The 19,706-nt window shown below is 49.3% G+C and overlaps 1 protein-coding gene across 3 annotated transcripts in view; it reads left to right on the top strand.

Moving 5' to 3' along the window:
• The window catches only part of NLRC5 (NLR family CARD domain containing 5), an 89,335-nt gene that overhangs the window by 27,703 nt on the left and 41,926 nt on the right, over nt 1-19,706 (top strand). The window contains exons 2-13 of one of the 3 annotated variants that reach the window (XM_036834845.1): nt 1,273-1,384; nt 2,189-2,529; nt 4,120-4,427; nt 5,263-5,322; nt 10,634-10,702; nt 11,892-13,566; nt 14,715-14,798; nt 14,944-15,027; nt 16,784-16,867; nt 16,990-17,079; nt 17,705-17,764; nt 19,222-19,287. In XM_036834845.1, coding sequence (XP_036690740.1) covers nt 4,133-4,427; nt 5,263-5,322; nt 10,634-10,702; nt 11,892-13,566; nt 14,715-14,798; nt 14,944-15,027; nt 16,784-16,867; nt 16,990-17,079; nt 17,705-17,764; nt 19,222-19,287 — 2,567 coding nt within the window. In that variant the 5' untranslated portion in view covers nt 1,273-1,384; nt 2,189-2,529; nt 4,120-4,132. The remainder of the gene's footprint in view (nt 1-1,272; nt 1,385-2,188; nt 2,530-4,119; nt 4,428-5,262; nt 5,323-10,633; nt 10,703-11,891; nt 13,567-14,714; nt 14,799-14,943; nt 15,028-16,783; nt 16,868-16,989; nt 17,080-17,704; nt 17,765-19,221; nt 19,288-19,706) is intronic. The other 2 variants (XM_036834844.1, XM_036834846.1) reach the window with 2 other exon arrangements.

The raw sequence follows: 19,706 nt of genomic DNA on the forward strand, positions 1-19,706 counted from the left end.
TCCCAGTCCGTAGGTTGTGTTTTCGTTTTGTTTATGGTTTCCTTTGCAGTACAAAAGCTTGCAAGTTTGATTAGGTCCCATTTGTTTATTTTTTGCTCTTATTTCTATTGCCTTGGGAGACTGACCTAAGAACATTGGTACGATTTATGTCAGAGAATGTTTTGCCTATGTTTTCTTCTAAGAGTTTTATAGTGTCATGTCTTATATTTAAGTCTTTAAGCCACTGAGTTTATTGTTGTGTATGGTGTGAGGGTGTGTTCTAACTTCATTGATTTACATGCAGCTGTCCAACTTTCCCAGCACCACTTGCTGAAGAGACTGTCTTTTCCCCATTGTATATTCTTGCCTCCTTTGTCAAAGATTAATTGACCACAGGTGTGTGGGTTTATTTCTGGGTTCTCTATAGAATGTGCCCTCTTGATGTGGATTGATCTAAAGTCTGGAACTTTGTTGTTACATTCGTCATACTTCAGAGATAATCAGCGCACACTAGTCTGATCTTTTGCCTTTCTTCCGTTCTTCCATGTACTTTTTAGCCATCTTTTTCCTTCTCTATTCCTTATTGTTAGACAAGATCTCTAAAGCTGTATTACGTAGGCATTTGTGCCAGAGCGTCATTTTATTTTATTTTTTATTGAGATATAGTTGATGTACAATATTATGTAAGTTACATGTGTACAACATAATGATTCACAATTTTTAAAGGTTATACTCCATTTATAGTTACTATAAAATGTCAGAGCATCATTTTATTGTCCTCTTGGTGAGATAGTGATCGATGCCTCTGGGTTTTCTCATTAAGAAGGATGTTTGCTCTTGATTATTTAAAAACTTCTTCATGATGTATTAAGAGAGAAGACTGCACATTCTAAGCTCTTTGGAGTTTTATTAGGAAAGGAAGCTGACATCTGTGGTAAGGATTATTCCATTTTCATCCAATAAATTAGCTGTAATAAGTCTGCTGAATTTGAGGGGCCTGCAGTGACGTCACAAGTCACTGTAAGGGGAATGTGCAAGTTGGAAGAGGAAGAGGGGCATCCTCTGGGCTAGATACGGCGGGAGGTGACACCAGGGAGGGCTGGGCTGTGAACAGTCCAGGGACAAAAAGATTCTTGGTTGGGGAAGAACAAGATCTGTACCTGAAGACGAGGATACTGTTTCTGGGTTGATGTCCTCAGCGGTGTCATGGGTAGGGGTCAGCGCCTTCTTTACAGAATTCCTCTTGGAACTTGGAATAATGATGGGGAGAGTGCACTGTCTCCTCTCTCTTAGGGGCCTGTCCTATGGAAAGAACCTGAAAATCCAGCTCAGGGACTTGGCCCAGGAACCCATGAGACCCTCTCTGTGGACATCCTAGAACATCTATGATGAACCAGGAAGCCAGGTAGGTGATCATTCCCCTTTGCCTCCTCTCCTTCCCTCCCATCCACTCCTTCATCCCCCACCCTCCTACTGCCAAGACTGCTCCCTACTGCTCCCTGGACTGCCCCCAATGTAGCAAAGTTACCCTTAGTCACCCTTCAGCATGAGAGTGAGAATCATCAGACACAGAACATCAGCAAGGGCCTGCGTCAGCATCTACCCTTTTCATGGATCGTGTGACCAAGGGCCTGACAGAGAATAGATTTGCTCATATTAAGAGTGTATCAGTTAAGATAGGCTACTGTATGCTGCAGTAACAAACAACCTCCAAAGTCCCCGTGGCTTATGACAGCAAAAGTTATATCCTGATCTCAGTTCTCGTCTAATATGAATCGACTGGGGCCCCTAGTCCGCATTATCCTCTTTCCTGGACCCAGGCTAAAGGAACAGCCAAGATCTGGAATACTGCTGGCCACTGTGTTAGAGGAAAAGAGAGAACAAGGTGAATCACACGTTGGCTCTTAAAACTTCTGCACAGACATGACGTGGGTCATTCTTTAGCATATTTCATTGCCAAAGCAAGTTTCGTGGCCATACCCAATTTCAAAGGGGCAGGGAGATGCAATCCAACCAAAGGCCTAGAAAGAGAGTATCTGTGAACAGCCCTGATTCTGTGAACAGAGAATTAGTTACAGAGCTGGGACAGGCACACCCGTCTCCTAACTCTGGGTCTGAGGCTCTTTCTACTTTAAACCTCTGTCTCCAAGGCTATTTCCCACAGACTTTCACAATGACCAGTAATAATGTAATGTGCTTTTTCTTCCAGGGATGGTTATTTTTAAAGAGCTTAAGGTCTTACCGCCAGGGGATAGAGCACTCATGGTGGAAACAACGGCATCATGTTAGACTGGCTGGAGGGGAAATTTGAATTTGAAGGACTTTCCCAGAAATTATACCATCCAGGCACTCCTCACTTCCACCTGGCACCTTGCTGCCCTGGATGATTTCTTTATGGGCCACATGATTTTGGACATTATAGCCCAGAAAAGAAGCTGTGCCCTAGGCCATGGTCACATCCTTGTGCCAAGATCACACAAAGGGCAGGGATTAGCCCTTGTCTGGTGCCACCTAGGGATCCCAAGCCTTGGACATTTACTGGCCTGAGAGGTAAGAAATCTCAGTTCTGAGCCTGGCTCTGCCATGGACTTGTATGATGACCTTGGGCATGTCCTTTACCCTTCCTTGGCTTAGTCTTTCCATCTCTTCAGTGGGGATGGTGATCCCTGCCCACGCCGTAGATGTGAGCATGTTTCATGAATTCTAAAGCCCTGTGTCTGAGCAAGGAGTTGTTGCTATTAGTTTAGTTGGGGAAGGGTGACCAGAGGGAGCTGGGGACATGTGCCCAGTAGGCCTCTGCCGAGGGTCAAGGGAGAAGCTGGGGTCTGAACCCCAGGACACATGGTCTTTGCCCCAGCCTCTGGGAGTTGGTAAGGCTGGCCCCTGGGCAGGCCTCCTACCTTTTTCAGAGTTAGAAGTGGAGTCTCTGGAGTTGTGATGATTAGATGAGACACATAAAGCACGTAAAACAGTGCCTAACACATAGTAAGTGCTTTCTGAGTGTTTGCCTCTATTATTAAGGAAATAGTACCAGAAAGTACATTTGGAAATGTTATAGTATATTCCACTATATTATGGATAACCAGTTAGTTAATCTCCCACTGTTGGATATTTAGGTTGCTTCCAATTTTTAACTATTAAAAATAATCTTGCAATGCACAGCTTTGTAACTAAAAATTCTGTGTACCTCCATGATTGTTTCCTAAGGCTAGAGTGTTAGGAATGGAATTGCTGAATCAAAGGGCCTACAGACTTTTTAGGCTTTCCCTACATGTGTCCCTTGCCTTATATTAGTACTCCTACCAGCAGGTTGTTTGAGAGTTCCAGTTTAGAAGGGGAGAATTTGCTTAGAGAGAGAGAGGAGACGGTCTGTATTAGCTAGGATTATATTTCACTGTGAAGAGCAGAAAGGCCCAAGCAACAGGGGTTTACACAGAATAGAAATGTATTTCCTTGTCATGTAATAGAAATTCAAAGTCAGAGAGTCCAGGGCAGGAAAGCTTTACCCTCCATCTTCCTCAGTACTGGCTTCTACCTCATAATCCAACATGGCTGCACAAGTTTCAGCCATCACATCGGCATTCCAGCCAACAGGAAGAAGCAAAGAATGATATAGAACATTTCCGCCTACATCCCATTGGCCAAAATTTAATTACATGGATACATCTAACTCCAAGGGAGGCTGAGAAATATAGTCTATTCCAGATGACCAGGGAATATTCAGGGGTTCTAGTACTAAGGAAGAAGGGAAGAACAGATTTTGGGGGACAGCTAGTTGTCTCTGCCATGAGCTTAGCTCAGACAGAGAGCAGCACAAATGGGTCCATGGAAACAAGAATGAGTAAAGCATCGTCAGGGCATTATCCACGGGGGATGAACTAGACCATTCCAGAGCCAATACATAGGCACAGATTAATTTTGCAAAGGATGCAGAAGAAGGAGATTAATTTCTGGGACCGAGCTCTGGGCAATGGCATTGAGACTCCACGGAGAGGCCACTTCTTTGTCTTCTGTGTCTGTCTCTTCTCTTCCCCTCAGATGTAGGGGGTGGTTTTTGACTGCCCCTCTTGGCTTCCCCCTAGCTGAGTTGTCCCCCAGCTCACCTGCCTCCCAGCTCACCTGCCTACCTGGTCCCTGCAGGGCCGGGCTGCTCATGGACCCCATTAGCCTCCAGCTGGGCACCGAGAACCTGTGCGGATGTCTCGTGAGGCTGCTCAGCAAAGACCCAGAATGGCTGAGCGCCAAGGTGAAGTTCTTCCTCCCCAACATGGACCTGGGCTCCGGGGACCAGTCCCCAGACCCCACACAGAGGGTCATCCAACAACTCAACAAACTGCACACCCAGGGTCAGACCACCTGGCAGGAGTTCATCCACTGCGTGTGCATGGAGCTGGACGTACCACTGGACCTGGAGGTGCCGTTGCTGAGCACTTGGGGCCACGGAGACGGTAAGAGTGGCCGTGAGAAGTGCAACGCCGCCAGCTAGCCCCGGGGCGTGGGGAGCCAGAGAGGCCCAGGCGAGTCCGGGACCTGTCTGGCTCAGAGACAGTATGGCCAAACCAGGAACAAAATTCCATGTTTCTGCGCACCTCCCGGAGCAAATGCCCTAACACCACCAAATCCGCTGGGGACCTGGAGGACTCCTCCTTCCACCTTGTACCACCCCAGTTGCCCAGAAAGGCAGGGTGCACAGAGAGAAAGGACCAGGTGACTTCTTCCTGCCAGGAAATTCCAAATAGCCTGTAATGCCCAAGAGGTTTCTTTTCGCAATGCAGTCAGAAACAGTCATAGGGAGAGCCCTCTGACTACTGCTTCTGCGCAGGCTGATTGAACTCTGTTCTGTCCAGCGAACGTTTCTTGGGCTCCTTCTATTTACACAGCACCGTGAGGAAGCCCAGAACACTGAGGGGTGACGGTGTCCTTGGAGAGAAAGTGAGAACTCACTCGAGAACTCTACAAGGAAGAGTGCAGGGCAGGCGGGGAGGCACAGTGTACACACGCGTGGACACACACGTACGTGCATGCACACAAGCAGGCACAGACGTGTGTGCGTGCACACGTATACCTGTATGTGCACAAACCTTTAGATACGCACATGTGTCTGCCCCCAGCTGCCTTCAAGGCTCACCACCAGCTGTGCCCTCCACAGATCGCTGAGTGTAGATTTCTCCCTTGCTGGGAACCTACCCTGAGGGATGAGCCCCGAGCCAGACATGGGGCCAGAGCTGGTCCCAAGGCATCCTAGCACATGCCCATAGCATATTATCTCCTCCTCTCTTCCAGGCTTCCCCAGGCAGCCTGAAGTTGGCGAGGAAAGCCAACCAGACTCTCAGCTCCACCCTGGTAAGGCCTGGGGTTGGGGAGTGGGAGTGGGGGTGAGCATGCTAAGTCCTCACCTCAAACCCAGAGCAGGCGGGTGGTGGCTGGTCACAGCCGTTTCCCATAAACCAGCCTCCTCATCCTTGGACCCATTTGCACGCTTCCCAGGTCCCTCACCACGACTCCCAGCCTCACCTGCACCCCCTCTCTGCCCCTCAAGGCTTTGGCCTGTCCTGATACATGTTCCCAGGGGTCTAACCTGGAGCCTCCTGGGAGAGTCTGAAGTTGTCAGCCCTTGACCACTGCCAGAATCACCTCTCTGGTTTCACTAGGGGAAGCCCGTTCTCACTTCCCTGTCCCCAAGCCTCAGGGCCTCGTGCTCCAGCCCCACAGACTCAGGCCCCTCACCATTCAGACACCCGCAGGCCTGACACTAACCCACAGACTGCCGTCCACACCCAGGGAGCCCCTGACTGATTTTCTGATGGAGCACAGAGAGGTCAGCGATCAGATGGCCCACCTCACTGATTCAAAGGCCGCACTCTATTCAGAATCTTTCTTTCTTTTTTTTTTTTTTCTGTGGTAAATTACATGGCATCAAATTTACCATCGTAACTACTTTTGAGTGTACAGTTCAGTGTATTAAATACACTCACATTGTCGTGCCACCACCACCATCCATCTCCATAATTCTTTTCATCTTGTAAAGCAAACTCTACCCATTAAACAGTAACTCCCCATTCATCCCTCCCCCAGCCCCTGGTAACCACCATTTACTTTCTCTCTCTATGACTTTAACTACTCTAAGTACGTTGTATAAGTGGAATCATACAATATTTGTCCTTGTTGATGGGCTTATTTCACTTAGCATAATGTCCTCAAGGTTCATCCATGTTGTAGCAGGTGTCAGAATTTCCTTCCTTTTTAAGGCTAATATTCCACTGTATGTGTAAATCACATTTTGTTTATCCTTCGGTGGACTCTTGGGTTGTTTCCATATTTTAGCTATTGTGAATAATGCTGCTATGAATATGGATAAACAAATATCTCTTCAAGACCCTGCTTCAATTCTTTTGAGTATATATCCAGGATCCAGGGTCATATGGCAACTCTATTTTTAAGTTTTTGAGACACCTCCACAGTGTTTTCCACAGAAGCTTCACCATTTTACATTCCTACCAACAGTGCACAAGGGTTCCAGTTTCTCCACGTCCTCACCAACACTTTTTTTTTTTTTTTTTTTTAATTTATTTATTTATTTATTTATGGTTGTGTTGGGTCTTCGTTTCTGTGCGAGGGCTTTCTCTAGTTGAGGCAAGCGGGGGCCACTCTTCATCGCGGTGCGCGGGCCTTTCACTGTGGGGGCCTCTCTTGTTGCGGGGCACAGGCTCCAGACACGCAGGCTCAGTAGTTGTGGCTCACGGGCTTAGTTGCTCCGCGGCATGTGGGATCTTCCCAGACCAGAGCTCGAACCCGTGTCCCCTGCATTGGCAGGCAGATTCTCAACCACTGCGCCACCAGGGAAGCCCCTCACCAACACTTTTTATTTTCTGTTTTTTTGATAGTTGCCATCCTAATGGGTGTGAGGTGGTATCTCATTGTAGTTTTGTGTGTGTGTGTGTGTGTGTATAATAGCATTAATTTTTTTTCTAAATATTTTCTCAAGCTATAGAGATTGTTTCTACTATAGTAATTGTTCTAAAGTTACATAAGGCAGGTTTCTGTACATAAAAGAACAGATATTAAAGCCAAGTCAAAACATTGAACAAACTTAATAGTATATGTATACATACATACCATATAAACATTTGGCAGAGATGCTCAAGTGCAGAGCCTTACATAGGGTAGACAGTTTGAATAAATTATATGGGCAGGCCCTGCTAATGCTGGACCTATAGGCTGTGTTGGGAATTTTCTTCCTTTCACCCCCAAATTTATTAATTCATTGAGAAAACATTTATTGCCATCCACTGGGCTAGACTCTGGACCCAGGTCCTCAAGGGAAAAAAAGCCAGGAATAAAGATTCCTCAGCCTCTTCCCTGAGCCAGAGGAAGTGAGGTAGTATGGAGATGTCAATTTTAGGGACTATGTTATACAGTCTACAAATAAGGAGTTGTATTTGCGGGGCTCAAAGGCAGAAGTACTTCAGGTACTACTTGCCTGAAAGTCGGTATGCTGTCTCACAGGAATCCATATTCTAACCCCCAACGAATGTCTCAAAGTACTTTGACTACCCCTTCTAGTCACCCTGACGATGATCTCCTCCTTGAATAACTATTCTGAAAACAACAATAGTTTATTAGTTCAATTCAAGCTTTACTTAGTTTTCCTGCCATTTCACTAGAGAAGGTTATGGGAAGTAGATCGTAGGCACAATTTGCACTTTCTTCTTATATGTGAACATTTTTCACAGGCATGATTATTATACAGTTATGATTAAAGCCAAATGTAGCAGTGATGACAAATTAAAGATTTGTGGTATCACTGCTTAACTATTTCTACCAGTTACCTTGGGATTCTGGAACAAAGCATGCTACGCCCCTTTTTCATTATCTGAAAAGTGCCTTTTAGACTTCTCTATAATCCCTTCACTTCTCATTGTAGTTTTGACTAGCATTTCCCTAATGATTAGTGATTTTTAAAATTTATTTATTTATTTATGTTGCACTGGGTCTTAGTTGCGGTATGCGGGATCTTTAGTTGCAGCGCGTGGGGTCTTTAGTTGTGGTGTGCAGACTCTTAGTTGTGGCATGCAAGACCTAGTTCCCCGACCAGGGATCGAACCCAGGCTCCCTGCATTGGGAGTACGGAGTATTACCCACTGACCCACCAGGGAAGTCCCAATGATTAGTGATGTTGAGTGCCTTTTCATGTGCTTATTGGCCGTTCATATATCTTTTTTGGAGAAATGTCTGTTCAAGTTCTTTGCCCATTTTGAATTGGCTTCTTTGTTTATTTGTTGTTGAGTTTTAGGAGTTCTGTCTATATTATGGATATTAATCCCTTATCAGATATATGTTTTGCAAATATTTTCTCCTATTCTGTGGGTTGCCTTTTTACTCTGTGGGTAGGGTCTTTTGATGTATGATTTTAAAAATTTTTATGAAGTCCAATTTTTCTATTTATTCTTTTGATGTCTGTGCCTTCGGTGTCATCTCCAAGAAATCATTGCCAGTCCCGGTGTCGTAAGCTTTCATCTTATGTTTGCTTCTAAGAGTTTTATTGTTTTAGGTCTTACATTTAGGCCCTTGATCCACTTGGAGTTAGGTTTTGTATTTGGTGTTAGGTAAGAGTCCAACTTTATTCCTTTGCATGTGGATATCCAGTTTTCCCAGCATCATTTGTTTAAAAGACTGTCCTTTCCCCCATTGAATGGTCTTGGCACCCTTGTCAAAAATCACTTGACCATATATGTGAGGGTTTATTTCTGGGCTGTCTATTCTATTCCGTTGGTCTTTATGTCTGTCTTTATGCCAATACCACACTGTTTTTGATTACTGTAGCTTTGTAGTAAGTTTTGAAATCAGGAAGTGTGAATCCTCCAGTTTTGTTCTTTTTCAGGATTGTTTTGACCATTTGGGGTCCCTTGAGATTCCACATGAATTTTAGAATGGACTTCTCTATTTCTGCAAAAAAAGGCATTGGGATTGTAATAGAGATTGCATTGAATCTATAGATCACTTTGGGTAATATTGAAATTTTCAACATTAGTAAGTCTTCCAATCCACGAACATGTGTTTCATTTATTTATGTCTTTAATTTCTTTCAGCAACATTCTGTAGTTTTCATTGTACAAATCTTTCACGTCCTTGGTTAAGTTAATTCCTAAGTATTTTGTTCTTTTTGATACTACTGTAGATGGAATTATTTTGTTCATTTTCTTTTCAGATTGTTCATTGTTCATGTATAGAAATGTAACTGACTTTTGTGTGTTGACTTTATATCCTGCTACTTTGCTGAATTCATTTATTAGTTCTAACAGCTTTTTTGTGGTTGTCTTTGGGGTTTTCTGCATACAAGATCTGATCATCTGCAAACAGAGATAAGTTTACTTCTTTTTTCCAATTTGGATGCCTTTTATTTCTTTTTCTGGCATAATTGCTCTGGCTAGAACTGCCAGTTCTATGTTGAGTAGAAGTGGTGAATGCAGGCATCCTTGCCTTGTTCCTGATCTTAGAGGAAAAGCTTTCAGTCTTTGACCATTAAGTATGATGTTTGCTGTGGTTTCAGAACCTTTATTTCTATAGAAATATCGACTTTTACTTATAGCTGTGCACGGCTGTAACAGAAAACATCCATCCCGTAATCCTAGCTCCCCAGTAAATCAAAACTGTTTGATACCTGGTCCCTCTGTCCCTTATCACTGAGCTGGAATACTTGTCACCTGGCTGTGACCAGGCCTGGTTGATATTTAGCTAGTGAGTCCGTTACTAGTAAAAGACTCGTTAAAATATTGAAATACAAGGGAATTCCTTGGTGTCCCAGTGGTTAGGACTCGGTGCTGTCACTGCCGAGGGCCCAGGTCCAATCCCTGGTCGGGGAACTAAGATCCTGCAAGCCGCTCAGCGCGGCCGAATATATCTTACACTGATTCCAGCCCCTCTTCGGGACCCCTAGGTTTCCCTGCAGACCAGCATCTAAAAATTTAACACCTGGCAGGGCAAGGGGCCTGCTGCAGCGGCCATTCTGATTAATCACCAGTGCCTGGCTGTACGAGTGTCCTGCTTTACTTCTTAAAATTCTTCCATAGCCCTCTTTCTTTCTTCCTCCCCTCCTTTCTGTCTCCCCTTCCTTCTTGTTCTCCTTCTTCCTTTCTTCCTTTCCCAACCTCTTCAGAAAGGTATTAAAGCGACTCTTGAAAATCCATGCAACCAGACAAGAACTCAGGAAACTAGTAAGAGAAGTGAGGAAATTTGGAAGATGTGAAATAAGGGGGATAAAACACACTGGTACAGGAGGGAGGGCACAGGCCTGACCAAGCCTCGTGGAAGCTCCACTTTTCCAACCAGCAATGCCCTCGACAGAGCTGGGTGCTTTCCAAGCCATTTAGTGCTTGAGGCTATTGGCTGTGGGCCCTGCTTCCTGCATTCTGGGCTGGGAGATCCCCAGGCCCAGAGCCTCCAGCCCTCTCACTTGGGCCTGGGACCCCTCTGCAAACAGGAGCTGATGCTGATGCAGCCTTTGCCTGCTGCCTGCCTTCACTCAGTCCCTGAGTGTGGATATACTTGTCCGGCTGTTGCCTGTCTGTGGAATGGAGCTCCCTGAAAGTGCCGGCTACCCCCTCAGCCCAGGCCCCCAAACCTCACCCCTTACTCCTTCCTTCATTCTTTCCAGGCCTCAAGCGGCCTCACCAGAGCTGTGGGTCCTCACCTCGCCCAAAGCAGTGCAAGAAGCAGCAGCAAGGTGGGTACCAAGGTGGGGAGGGACCCGAACACTGGGTTGGATTGCCTTGGGGCAAGGACACAGATCCTGGACTCTGTCCCCTGATAACAGGCTTCCAGTCACGCGCCCCCTGACTCTTGTCTTTCAAGCTCCCAGGAGGGAAGAAGAGGAGGTCCTGGGTGGGCAGAGGAGAGAGCTAGGTCTGGCAAGGAAGCACCTTGCCCAGTGGGCCACAGCGGGGCTTCTCCAGAGATGGCTCAGCTGAAGGAGCTCAAAGCATCCCAGCAGGTCGCAGCTTCACCATCCAGGCTTTTCCGGGGATACTCCCACGCGCTCAGGGTTGAGGGAGCTCCAGGGATGTGACCAGCATGACCTCAGAACTGGGCTCCCATTGGCCAGTTTAGGGCTGAGCTGGATAGCAAGGCAGAAAGAAGCCTTGAGGGCCCCTGGGAAGACATGGGGGCTGCTGAGGACCGGTCAGGCCGGGACAGAAACTTCTGTCATTCTCCACCGGTTGTCCCACCAGCTGGGAAACCCAGCCCCATGGGGCATAGCCAGAGGATTCACAGCTGGTCAGAGGATTCATATCTGTATAAAATAGGACACTATGTCGGGCGCCCCCCCAGCAGGGGTATCCAGTGTCCCCCAACAGTGGCCCAGGGCCCTCCCCTGGGCCACCCAAGATCTCCCAAATGACCCAGCAATTAAAGTCAACAGCCGGCAATGTAGGTATTGACTATTGACCAGCTTCCGCAGTTCTGATTGTTCAGTGTCTGGGCCCACAGGGTGCTCGTGCTCATCCTGGGCATCGCACAACTGAAATACTGTGGGCATGGGGGCCGCAGGCAGGTTACTTCGATCTCACAGTAAAAGCTTGTTCCAATTTGATATTGCAAAGAAAGTGCCCCCTTTCCCCTCCCCCATCTCACTGCAAACTTTACACCACTTACATTGTTGCAAAACAAATAGAGCCGTGGTCCACACTTCCCCATTCCTCCTTCCCTGTGTAAATGGCTGCCAGAGCCTGTGCTTCTGTAGAACCAATTAATTCTAGGAATTTGGGGGGCACAAGAGCACCTGTGTGCTCTTGCCACCCCCCCCCCACCCCCATACGTACACGGCCAAGGCTACAGGCTCCCAACAACCCGATACTGTGGTGAGCGGCGCGGGGAGGCCCTCCGCTCTCATGCAATCTCCCTGTCCCCTGCAGAGCTGGCCAAGAGGTACCTGCAGCTGCTTAGAACTTCTGCCCAGCAGCGCTATGCCGACAGGACCCCCGGGCCAGGGCAGCCGCTTGCCTTCCCCCAAGCCTACATCCCTCCAATCTTGCAATGGAGCCGGGCCTCAGCACCCTTCGACACTCAGGAGGGGGCCATTACAGGGGACCCCAAGGCAGAAGATGGCACCGACGTGAACATTCGGGACCTCTTCAATACCAAGGCCAACAGGGGCCCAAGAGTGACGGTGCTTCTGGGGAAGGCGGGCATGGGCAAGACCACGCTGGCCCACTGGCTCTGCCAGAAGTGGGCTGACGGTCAGCTGGACCGCTTCCAGGCCCTGTTCCTTTTCGAATTCCGCCAGCTCAACCTGATCACGGGTTTCTTGACGCTCCCCCAGCTCCTCTTTGATCTGTACCTGAGGCCTGAGGCTGGCCCCGAGGCTGTCTTCCGGTACCTGGAGGAGAATGCTAACGGAATCCTGCTCATCTTTGATGGGCTGGACGAGGTCTTCCACCCCTGCTCCAGCAAGGAGACTGCAGGCCCTGAGGACCCAGCATCAGCCCTCACCCTCTTCTCCCGCCTCTGCCGTGGGACCCTCCTGCCTGGCTGCTGGGTAATGGCCACCTCCCGTCCAGGGAAGCTGCCCGCCTGCCTGCCCACCGAGGCGGCCACGGTCCACATGTGGGGCTTTGACGGACCGCGGGTGGAGGAGTACGTGAGCCGCTTCTTCAGCGACCAGCCATCCCAGGAGGCAGCCGTAGCAGAGCTGCGGACAGACAGACGTCTCTGGAGCATGTGTGCCGTGCCCGCTCTGTGCCGAGTCGCCTGCCTCTGCCTCTACCGTCTGCTCCCGGGCAGCTCTCCGGGCCAGTCTGCGGCCCTCCTGCCCACCATGACCCAGAACTACGTGCAGATGGTGCTAACCCTCAGCCCCCGAGGGTTCCTGCCTGCCGAGTCCCTGCTGGGCCTCGGGGAGGTGGCCCTGAGGGGCCTGGAGACAGGGAAGGTCATCTTCTCTGCAGGTGACATCCCTCCACCCGTGATGGCCTTCGGGGCTGCCCTCGGCCTGATGACCTCCTTCTGTGTGTGCACGGGACCCGGGCACCAGGAGACAGGCTATGCCTTCACCCACCTCAGCCTGCAGGAGTTTTTTGCTGCCCTGCACCTGATGGCCAGCCCCCAGGTGGACAAAGATACACTCTCCCAACATGTCACCCTCACTTCTCGCTGGGTGCAGCGAACCAAAGCTAGACTGGGCCTCTTAGACCACCTTCCCACCTTTCTGGCTGGCCTGGCATCCTGTGCCTGCCGCCCCTTCCTCAGCCTCCTGGCACAGCAGGACGAGGCCTGGGTGGGTACCAAGCAGGCAGCAGTGGTGCAGGCACTGAGGAAGTTGGCCACCCGCAGGCTCACGGGACCAAAGGTTGTAGAGCTGTGTCACTGTGTGGGTGAGACACAGGCGCCTGAGCTGGCTGGCTTCACAGCCCAGAGCCTCCCCCATCAAATGCCCTTCCACAACTTCCTGCTGACCTACGCCGACCTGGCCGCCCTGACCAACATCCTAGGGCACAGGGATGCCCCCATCCACCTGGATTTTGAGGGCTGCCCCCTGGAGCCCCGCTGCCCCGAAGCCCTGGCCGGCTGTGGGCAGGTAGAGAATCTCAGGTGAGAGTAAGGACAGGGGAGCTCTGGGGAGGACCTGGGAACATCCCTGGGAGAGAGCTGGACTTTCGGGAGAGCGGAGGCCAGCCAGTCTCGGCAGAACCCTGCTGAGGAAGACTGAGGAAGAATCTTGAATATCAGAACAGAAAGGTCCCTCCGTACTGCCCCTTAGCCTGTGACACAGTGAGGAAGCTCCTTGCCTCTCCAGGAACTCTGGGGTCCAGTTAGATCTCCTCTAGTCATGGTTTCTGGATTCAGTCTTTCCCTCTCTTTCTCTCAGTCATGGGCTGGAGCATCTGACCCAGGCTGTGCTATTAGAGCCTCTTTGCTTTGGACAGGGTATTTAAGCTCTCAGCCTGAGTTTCTTTATCCCTAAAATGAATCAGTAATAATACCTACTTCACAGGGTTGTTGGGAGAATGAGATGAAATAATGCATGAAAAACACTTCGTGCCACAGTTCCTGGCACAGAGTAGAGGCTCGATATGTGTAGTAGCTAGAGAAAAGTTTAGGCTGCAATAACAAAGAATCCCTCCCCCACATAGACAGTGGATTCAATAATGTAGTTGTTTTTGTTGTGTTTTCCATAAGTCTTCTCTTATGGAAGACTCAGAGGTAAGTGGTCCAGGTCAGTGGGATGGCTCAGCTCCACATGGCCATGAAGAGACCCAGGTCCCTTCCATGGTTGCAGCATAATCTCCTTGGGCATCTTGATCTGCATGGTCAAAGCTGGGTCACAGACACATCTGTGCTCTGGCTTGGGGGAAAGTAAAGAGAGAACACGGATTAGACATGCCCAATGTGTTAAAGCTCAGTCCTGGAAATAGAGCACATCCTTTCCACTCACATTCCAGGGGTGACAGCACAGTCGGAGTCGTATGGTCACACTGAGCTGCAGGGGAGGCTGGGAAACACCACCTCTGGCTGGGAAACCATGTTCCCAGTTATAGCTACAGTGGAGAATGGGTTTTGGTAGACGATTAGCAATGTCTGCCATGATATGTATTTGTTACTACTACAATAATTACAGCAACAACTACTACTATTGCCATTACTGGATTAAATTCCATCTCTCAGAGGAGGGAATGGATGATGAACTCTAAGTCCTGCCCACCATTGATCTTCTGCCACTTCACCTCTTCCTGTGGCAGCTTTAAGAGCAGGAAGTGTGGGGACGCCTTTGCCGAAGCCCTCTCCAGGAGCTTGCCGACAATGGGGAGCCTGAAGAAGCTGGGGTGAGTCAGGGCTTGGAACCAAGATGGATCCTCAGCCGGCGATGCTTGGAACTCTCCTCCCGCCCCTCAACCCTACACAGGGCAGATTCCTGGTCTATCCCCTTTCCCATCCCCATTCTTCCCACTATCTTTGCTTACCCTGTAGGTTAGCAGGAAGTAAGATCACTGCTCAAGGCATCAGCCACCTGGTGCAGGCTTTGCCCCTCTGTCCACAGCTGGAAGAGATCAGGTGAGTGATCTCCAGGAGGGCTCACTGGCTGAGGGGAGGATTCACTGTCCAGGTCCCAGGGCCCCCCCCCTTGAGACTGGACTGGGTCCTGTATATTGCATTAGGGTCTGGCCACTACTTTTTCAGTGAGACCCAGAGAGGAGAGGCATCAGTCCAAGAACTGGGTGGGACTGGATCCAAACACAAGGCTCCCAGAGACCCCAGAGAAGTGCTAATATTTTGGGACATCTTGAAGGAGCTTGAGTTTTGAGGGTCCCTCCCTTCTTTCTGTGACCCTGAGAGAAGGGATGGCGTTGTGTAGGCAGGTGCTGTGTGGGTACACATAAAGGCATGAAACACACACATACACCCACATTCATGCACATATGTGCACACACACTTGCACTTGCCTGCTCACTTAAGTATATGCCACACATACATGCACATGTGCAGCACGCACATGCCTGCACACTTAGATCCACATACACATCTAAGCACGTATGTATGAATATACTCCTGCCCTATGTCTGTGATGAGTGGCCTGAGAAGGGTGGGACCAGGGATCCTCCTCAGCAGCTCTCTGGCAGGACCACTGCTACCTAATATGGCACCTTTATGAGATTTAGAAAAGACACTCTTTCATCCAAGCAGATGCAGCCCAGCACTAGGGTGCACTGCTTGTTGAGTGGAGCATTAGCTGGTCCAGAGCTCTGCTCTGTCCCCTCTGCTGGGTGTCTTTGTTCATGATCACTCTGGGTGATGGGGGAAAAGATTAAGGTCACTCACGGACTTCCCTGGTGGCGCAGTGGTTAAGAATCCGCCTGCCAATGCGGGGGACACGGGTTCGAGCCCTGGTCCGGGAAGATCCCACATGCCGCGGAGCAACTAAGCCCGTGCACCACAACTACTGAGCCTACATTCTAGATCCTGTGAGCCACAACTACGGAGCCTGCATGCCACAACTACTGAAGCCTGCACTCCTAGAGCCCGTGCTCCGCAACAAGAGAAGCCACCGCAATGAGAAGCCCGGGCACCAAAATGAAGAGTAGCCCCCGCTCACTGCAACTAGAGAAAGCCCGCGCACAGCAAGAAAGACCCAACACAGCCTAAATAAATAAATAAATAAATTTATTTAAAAAAAAAAAGATTAAGGTCACTCTCAATAATTAAGAAAGAAAAGTAAATGTCAACAAGTTCACTATTTCTGATCCTTTGTCCTGACCAAGTGATTACACACAGAGGCACCCTTATACTCCTCAGCTGTTTTGTCCCTCTAGCTAGGAACCCAGGCAGGGCTGTTTGTGGACCCCATTTGCCAGGTGGGGAATGTGAGGTCAGAAAGGAAAGTGCTTGGCCTAGGGCTTTGGGTGAATCAGGGCCAGAGATGAGGCTGGAAGCAGCTTCTCCTGCATCCCAGTCTGCTCATCACCTGGGAACCAAGAGGCCCTGCTGAACTCAGGCCTCAGGCACATCCCAGACAGAGCCTAGAGAGCAGGGTGCTGGGTCCCCTCATCCCACCTCATGAGGCCTTCACAGTCCATCATCTGGATCCCTTGGGCCACCAGGCAGAAACTCTCCCAGAGGGACTGAACTGGGATGGAAGTGAGGCCATCAGAGGGCCTTTCCTCCTAGCTGGGCCTGCTGGATACCACGAACTTCTCGTGGGCCCCTATCTTGTGTCTCCTGCATGAGGATGGCCACGCCTGTCACCTGCCACCTGGGGCTCCCAAGTCTCCCAACCCCAGGGCTGAGGGACTGGGCCTCGGTCTCCCTGCAGCTTTCGGGACAACCAACTCAAGGACTGGGAGGTGCTGAACGTCGTGGAGGTGCTCCCTTGCCTGCCGCGGCTCCGGAAGCTTGAGTAAGCTGTCTTTCCACCACCCCCGCCTGAGTCACCTCCCCCTCCTCCCTTGGAGAGCAAAGAGAGTCTGGGGTGGATGGGATGGGGGATTCACTCCTGACACCTTTGCCACAATCATGCAGGCTGAGCCTCAGCAATGTCTCCGCGTCAACCCTACTCTCCTTGACGAATGTGGCGGTCACGTGCCCTACCGTCAGGATGCTGCAGGTCAGGTGAGCAGGAGTGGGGTCCTGGCCTTCAAGGTCTTGAGAAAAGGGGAGGAGAAAGTGGGGATGGGAAAAGGAGGAGGCCACTGGTCTGTAAGACCTACGTGTGCATGCATGAGTCTGTTTTACTCACATCAGTATCTCCAGAGCCTACCTCAGGCCTGGCACCTCGTACTCAATAAACAGTGAATGAGTGGAAAGATAAATGGATAGACGGATGGATGGGTGGTTGAGGGAATGAATCAACAAATCTAGGAACAATAGGCAGAGTGGAAAGAATCCTGAGTCCCGTGTCGCTCTCCGTGGTGCTGAACTAGCCAGTTCGGGTCACGGGGTAGATGACGTGTCATGCTTCTTAATCCCAACACTGTGGCTCCTATAAAAACTCTCAGCATTCCTAACTTTTATAATTTTTGTAGCAAAAATTGTTTTCCTGACTTTTTAAAACGCTCAGGATTCATCTAGCAACGACATAGTCACAATTTTACATGTCTGATATTGAGCACTTTTGCCAGTTCTGTTGTTTCTCTGTCGATTACAAAATCAGCTTTCTCTGGATGTTTGGGGCAACACAGGGTGCACAGGTAGGGGGTGATGTACTGGTTTCACGGCTCAGTGTCTGACCCTGCAGGAAGGCGGACCTCATCTTCCTTGTCTCCCCACCCACAGAGACGGCTACAGAGCTACAAGGGTAAGAAGCTAGGGATGGGGTGGGTTTGGGCTCATTCTGAGAAGCAGTCTGGGCTTAGGTAGTTGTGGGGAAAAGGGGCAAAAAGAGCTTAGGAAGAGCTGGAATGCGGGGATTTTTCTTTCCCCTGGGAAATGACTGACTTCTCAGAGTTGGCCAAGGACTTAGCTTCCTCTAGTGTCTCTGGACCACATCCAGCTCCTGTGATGAGCGGGCATCATCAGAAGTCTCAGAGTGAATCAGACCCTTAGGGAGGACATGAAGATATGGTGAGACTGGCGATACTATGCAGGGAAAACTCTTCCAATTAAAAAAGGAGGAAGGCAATTATGGTACCAACATCTTAGACTTGTTCTGAGAATTAAATGAATTAACACATTTAAAGTGCCTAGAGCATTGCTGGCATCCAGTTGCCATTCAAGCGCTAGCTGTTCCAGCTGTGCGTGGATTCCAGCTTGGCCAGTCCTTACTGGGCAGAAAGAGGGAAGTTGCCTTCCCATGAAAGAACTTTCTGTGTTTCCCTCACACCCCTCCCTGTGAGACTCAGAGACACATGAAGTTGTATGTCCTCATGCAAGTCCTTTCCCTGCTCTGAGCCTCAATTTCCTCACCCATACAGGGATCTGGGAGGACCAATGTCTTTTTACCCTCTGACTGCATAGAACTATGATGCCCAATACGGTAGCTACTAGCCCATGTGGCTATTTAATTTTATATTAATTAAAATTAAATAAAATGAACATTTCAGTTCATCAGCCACTTTAGCCACATTTCAAGTGCTCAATGGCCACAGGTGGCTAGCGGCTCCCATAGTGGATGGAACAAATAGAAAACATTTCCATCATTGCAGAGAGTTCTTTTGGACAGCACTGATCTAGAAGTCTATGGAAATCCATGATGTTCCAGCATCCCTGCAGCCCCAGTCCTCCCCTGGCCCAGTTGGAGAGAACACTTGGCGGTGCCTCGGCTTCCCACAGCCTGCACCCACATGCAGGCCATGCTCCTGGACTTCTGATTCACAGATGGTACATCTACAAATGGAGACTGTGGCATCTTAGACAATAGCAGCTTCTTTTCACTAAGCTTGCACTTTGTGCCTACGCTGGGCACTTGACCATACATCGTCTCATTCAATCCTTCCATCACTCTATGTGTTGGATGTTGTCATCCCACTTTAGAAAAGAGAAAACTGGGGCTCAGATGGGTGAAGTGACTTACCCAAGGCCATACAGCTATATATGGCAGAGCCAGAATTTGAATAAAGGTCCCAACTGACCTTAAACCTTTTTCCCTGCTGCTTCGCTGAAGCACCTTTAGTACCTTCAGGCAACCATCTTTGTTATTCATTCACTGTGGGTCATGCTATAGGGTCTTCAGTTCCTAGAAACCAAGGGAAGAGGTTTGGTCCATCAGGCCCTGGACTCCTGAGCCCAGGCCACTGTTGGATTTGTTCTTGCCAGAGACCCAGACCTACAGGGAAATGCCAACCAGAGGAAAGAGGCTCAGAGGAGAAGCCTGGCACTCAGGTACCTCAGTGGGATGGGATCCATTGCTTTGAGGGGAGGGATATGATATGGGGGGAGGGTTCCTACCCAGAGGAGGCATGGCAGGGGCAGGGAAGATAAAGGGAAAAGCAGATGTGGAGCGGGGAAAGGACATGAGTAACCCATCCCGGCCTGAGCAAGGAGCACTTGTCATAACAACAATAATAGCTGTAATTTAATGGGCCCTTGCTTTGTGCTTGGCACTGTAGTATTTTATATCCATTACCTCATTGTGATTCTTTTGAAAACCCTGCAAAGTACACATTATTAGTCCCATTTGATAGAGGAGAAAACTGAGTCTCAGATAGGTTAGGTGCCTTATCCCAGGTCACCCAGCTACTGAAAAACAAGGCCAAGATTAGACCCAGGCCTGCCGGCCTCCTGGCTCCTCCAGCTCCTTC

Source organism: Balaenoptera musculus, chromosome 19 (genome assembly GCF_009873245.2).
Source record: "Balaenoptera musculus isolate JJ_BM4_2016_0621 chromosome 19, mBalMus1.pri.v3, whole genome shotgun sequence".
Classification (NCBI taxonomy): domain Eukaryota; kingdom Metazoa; phylum Chordata; class Mammalia; order Artiodactyla; family Balaenopteridae; genus Balaenoptera; species Balaenoptera musculus.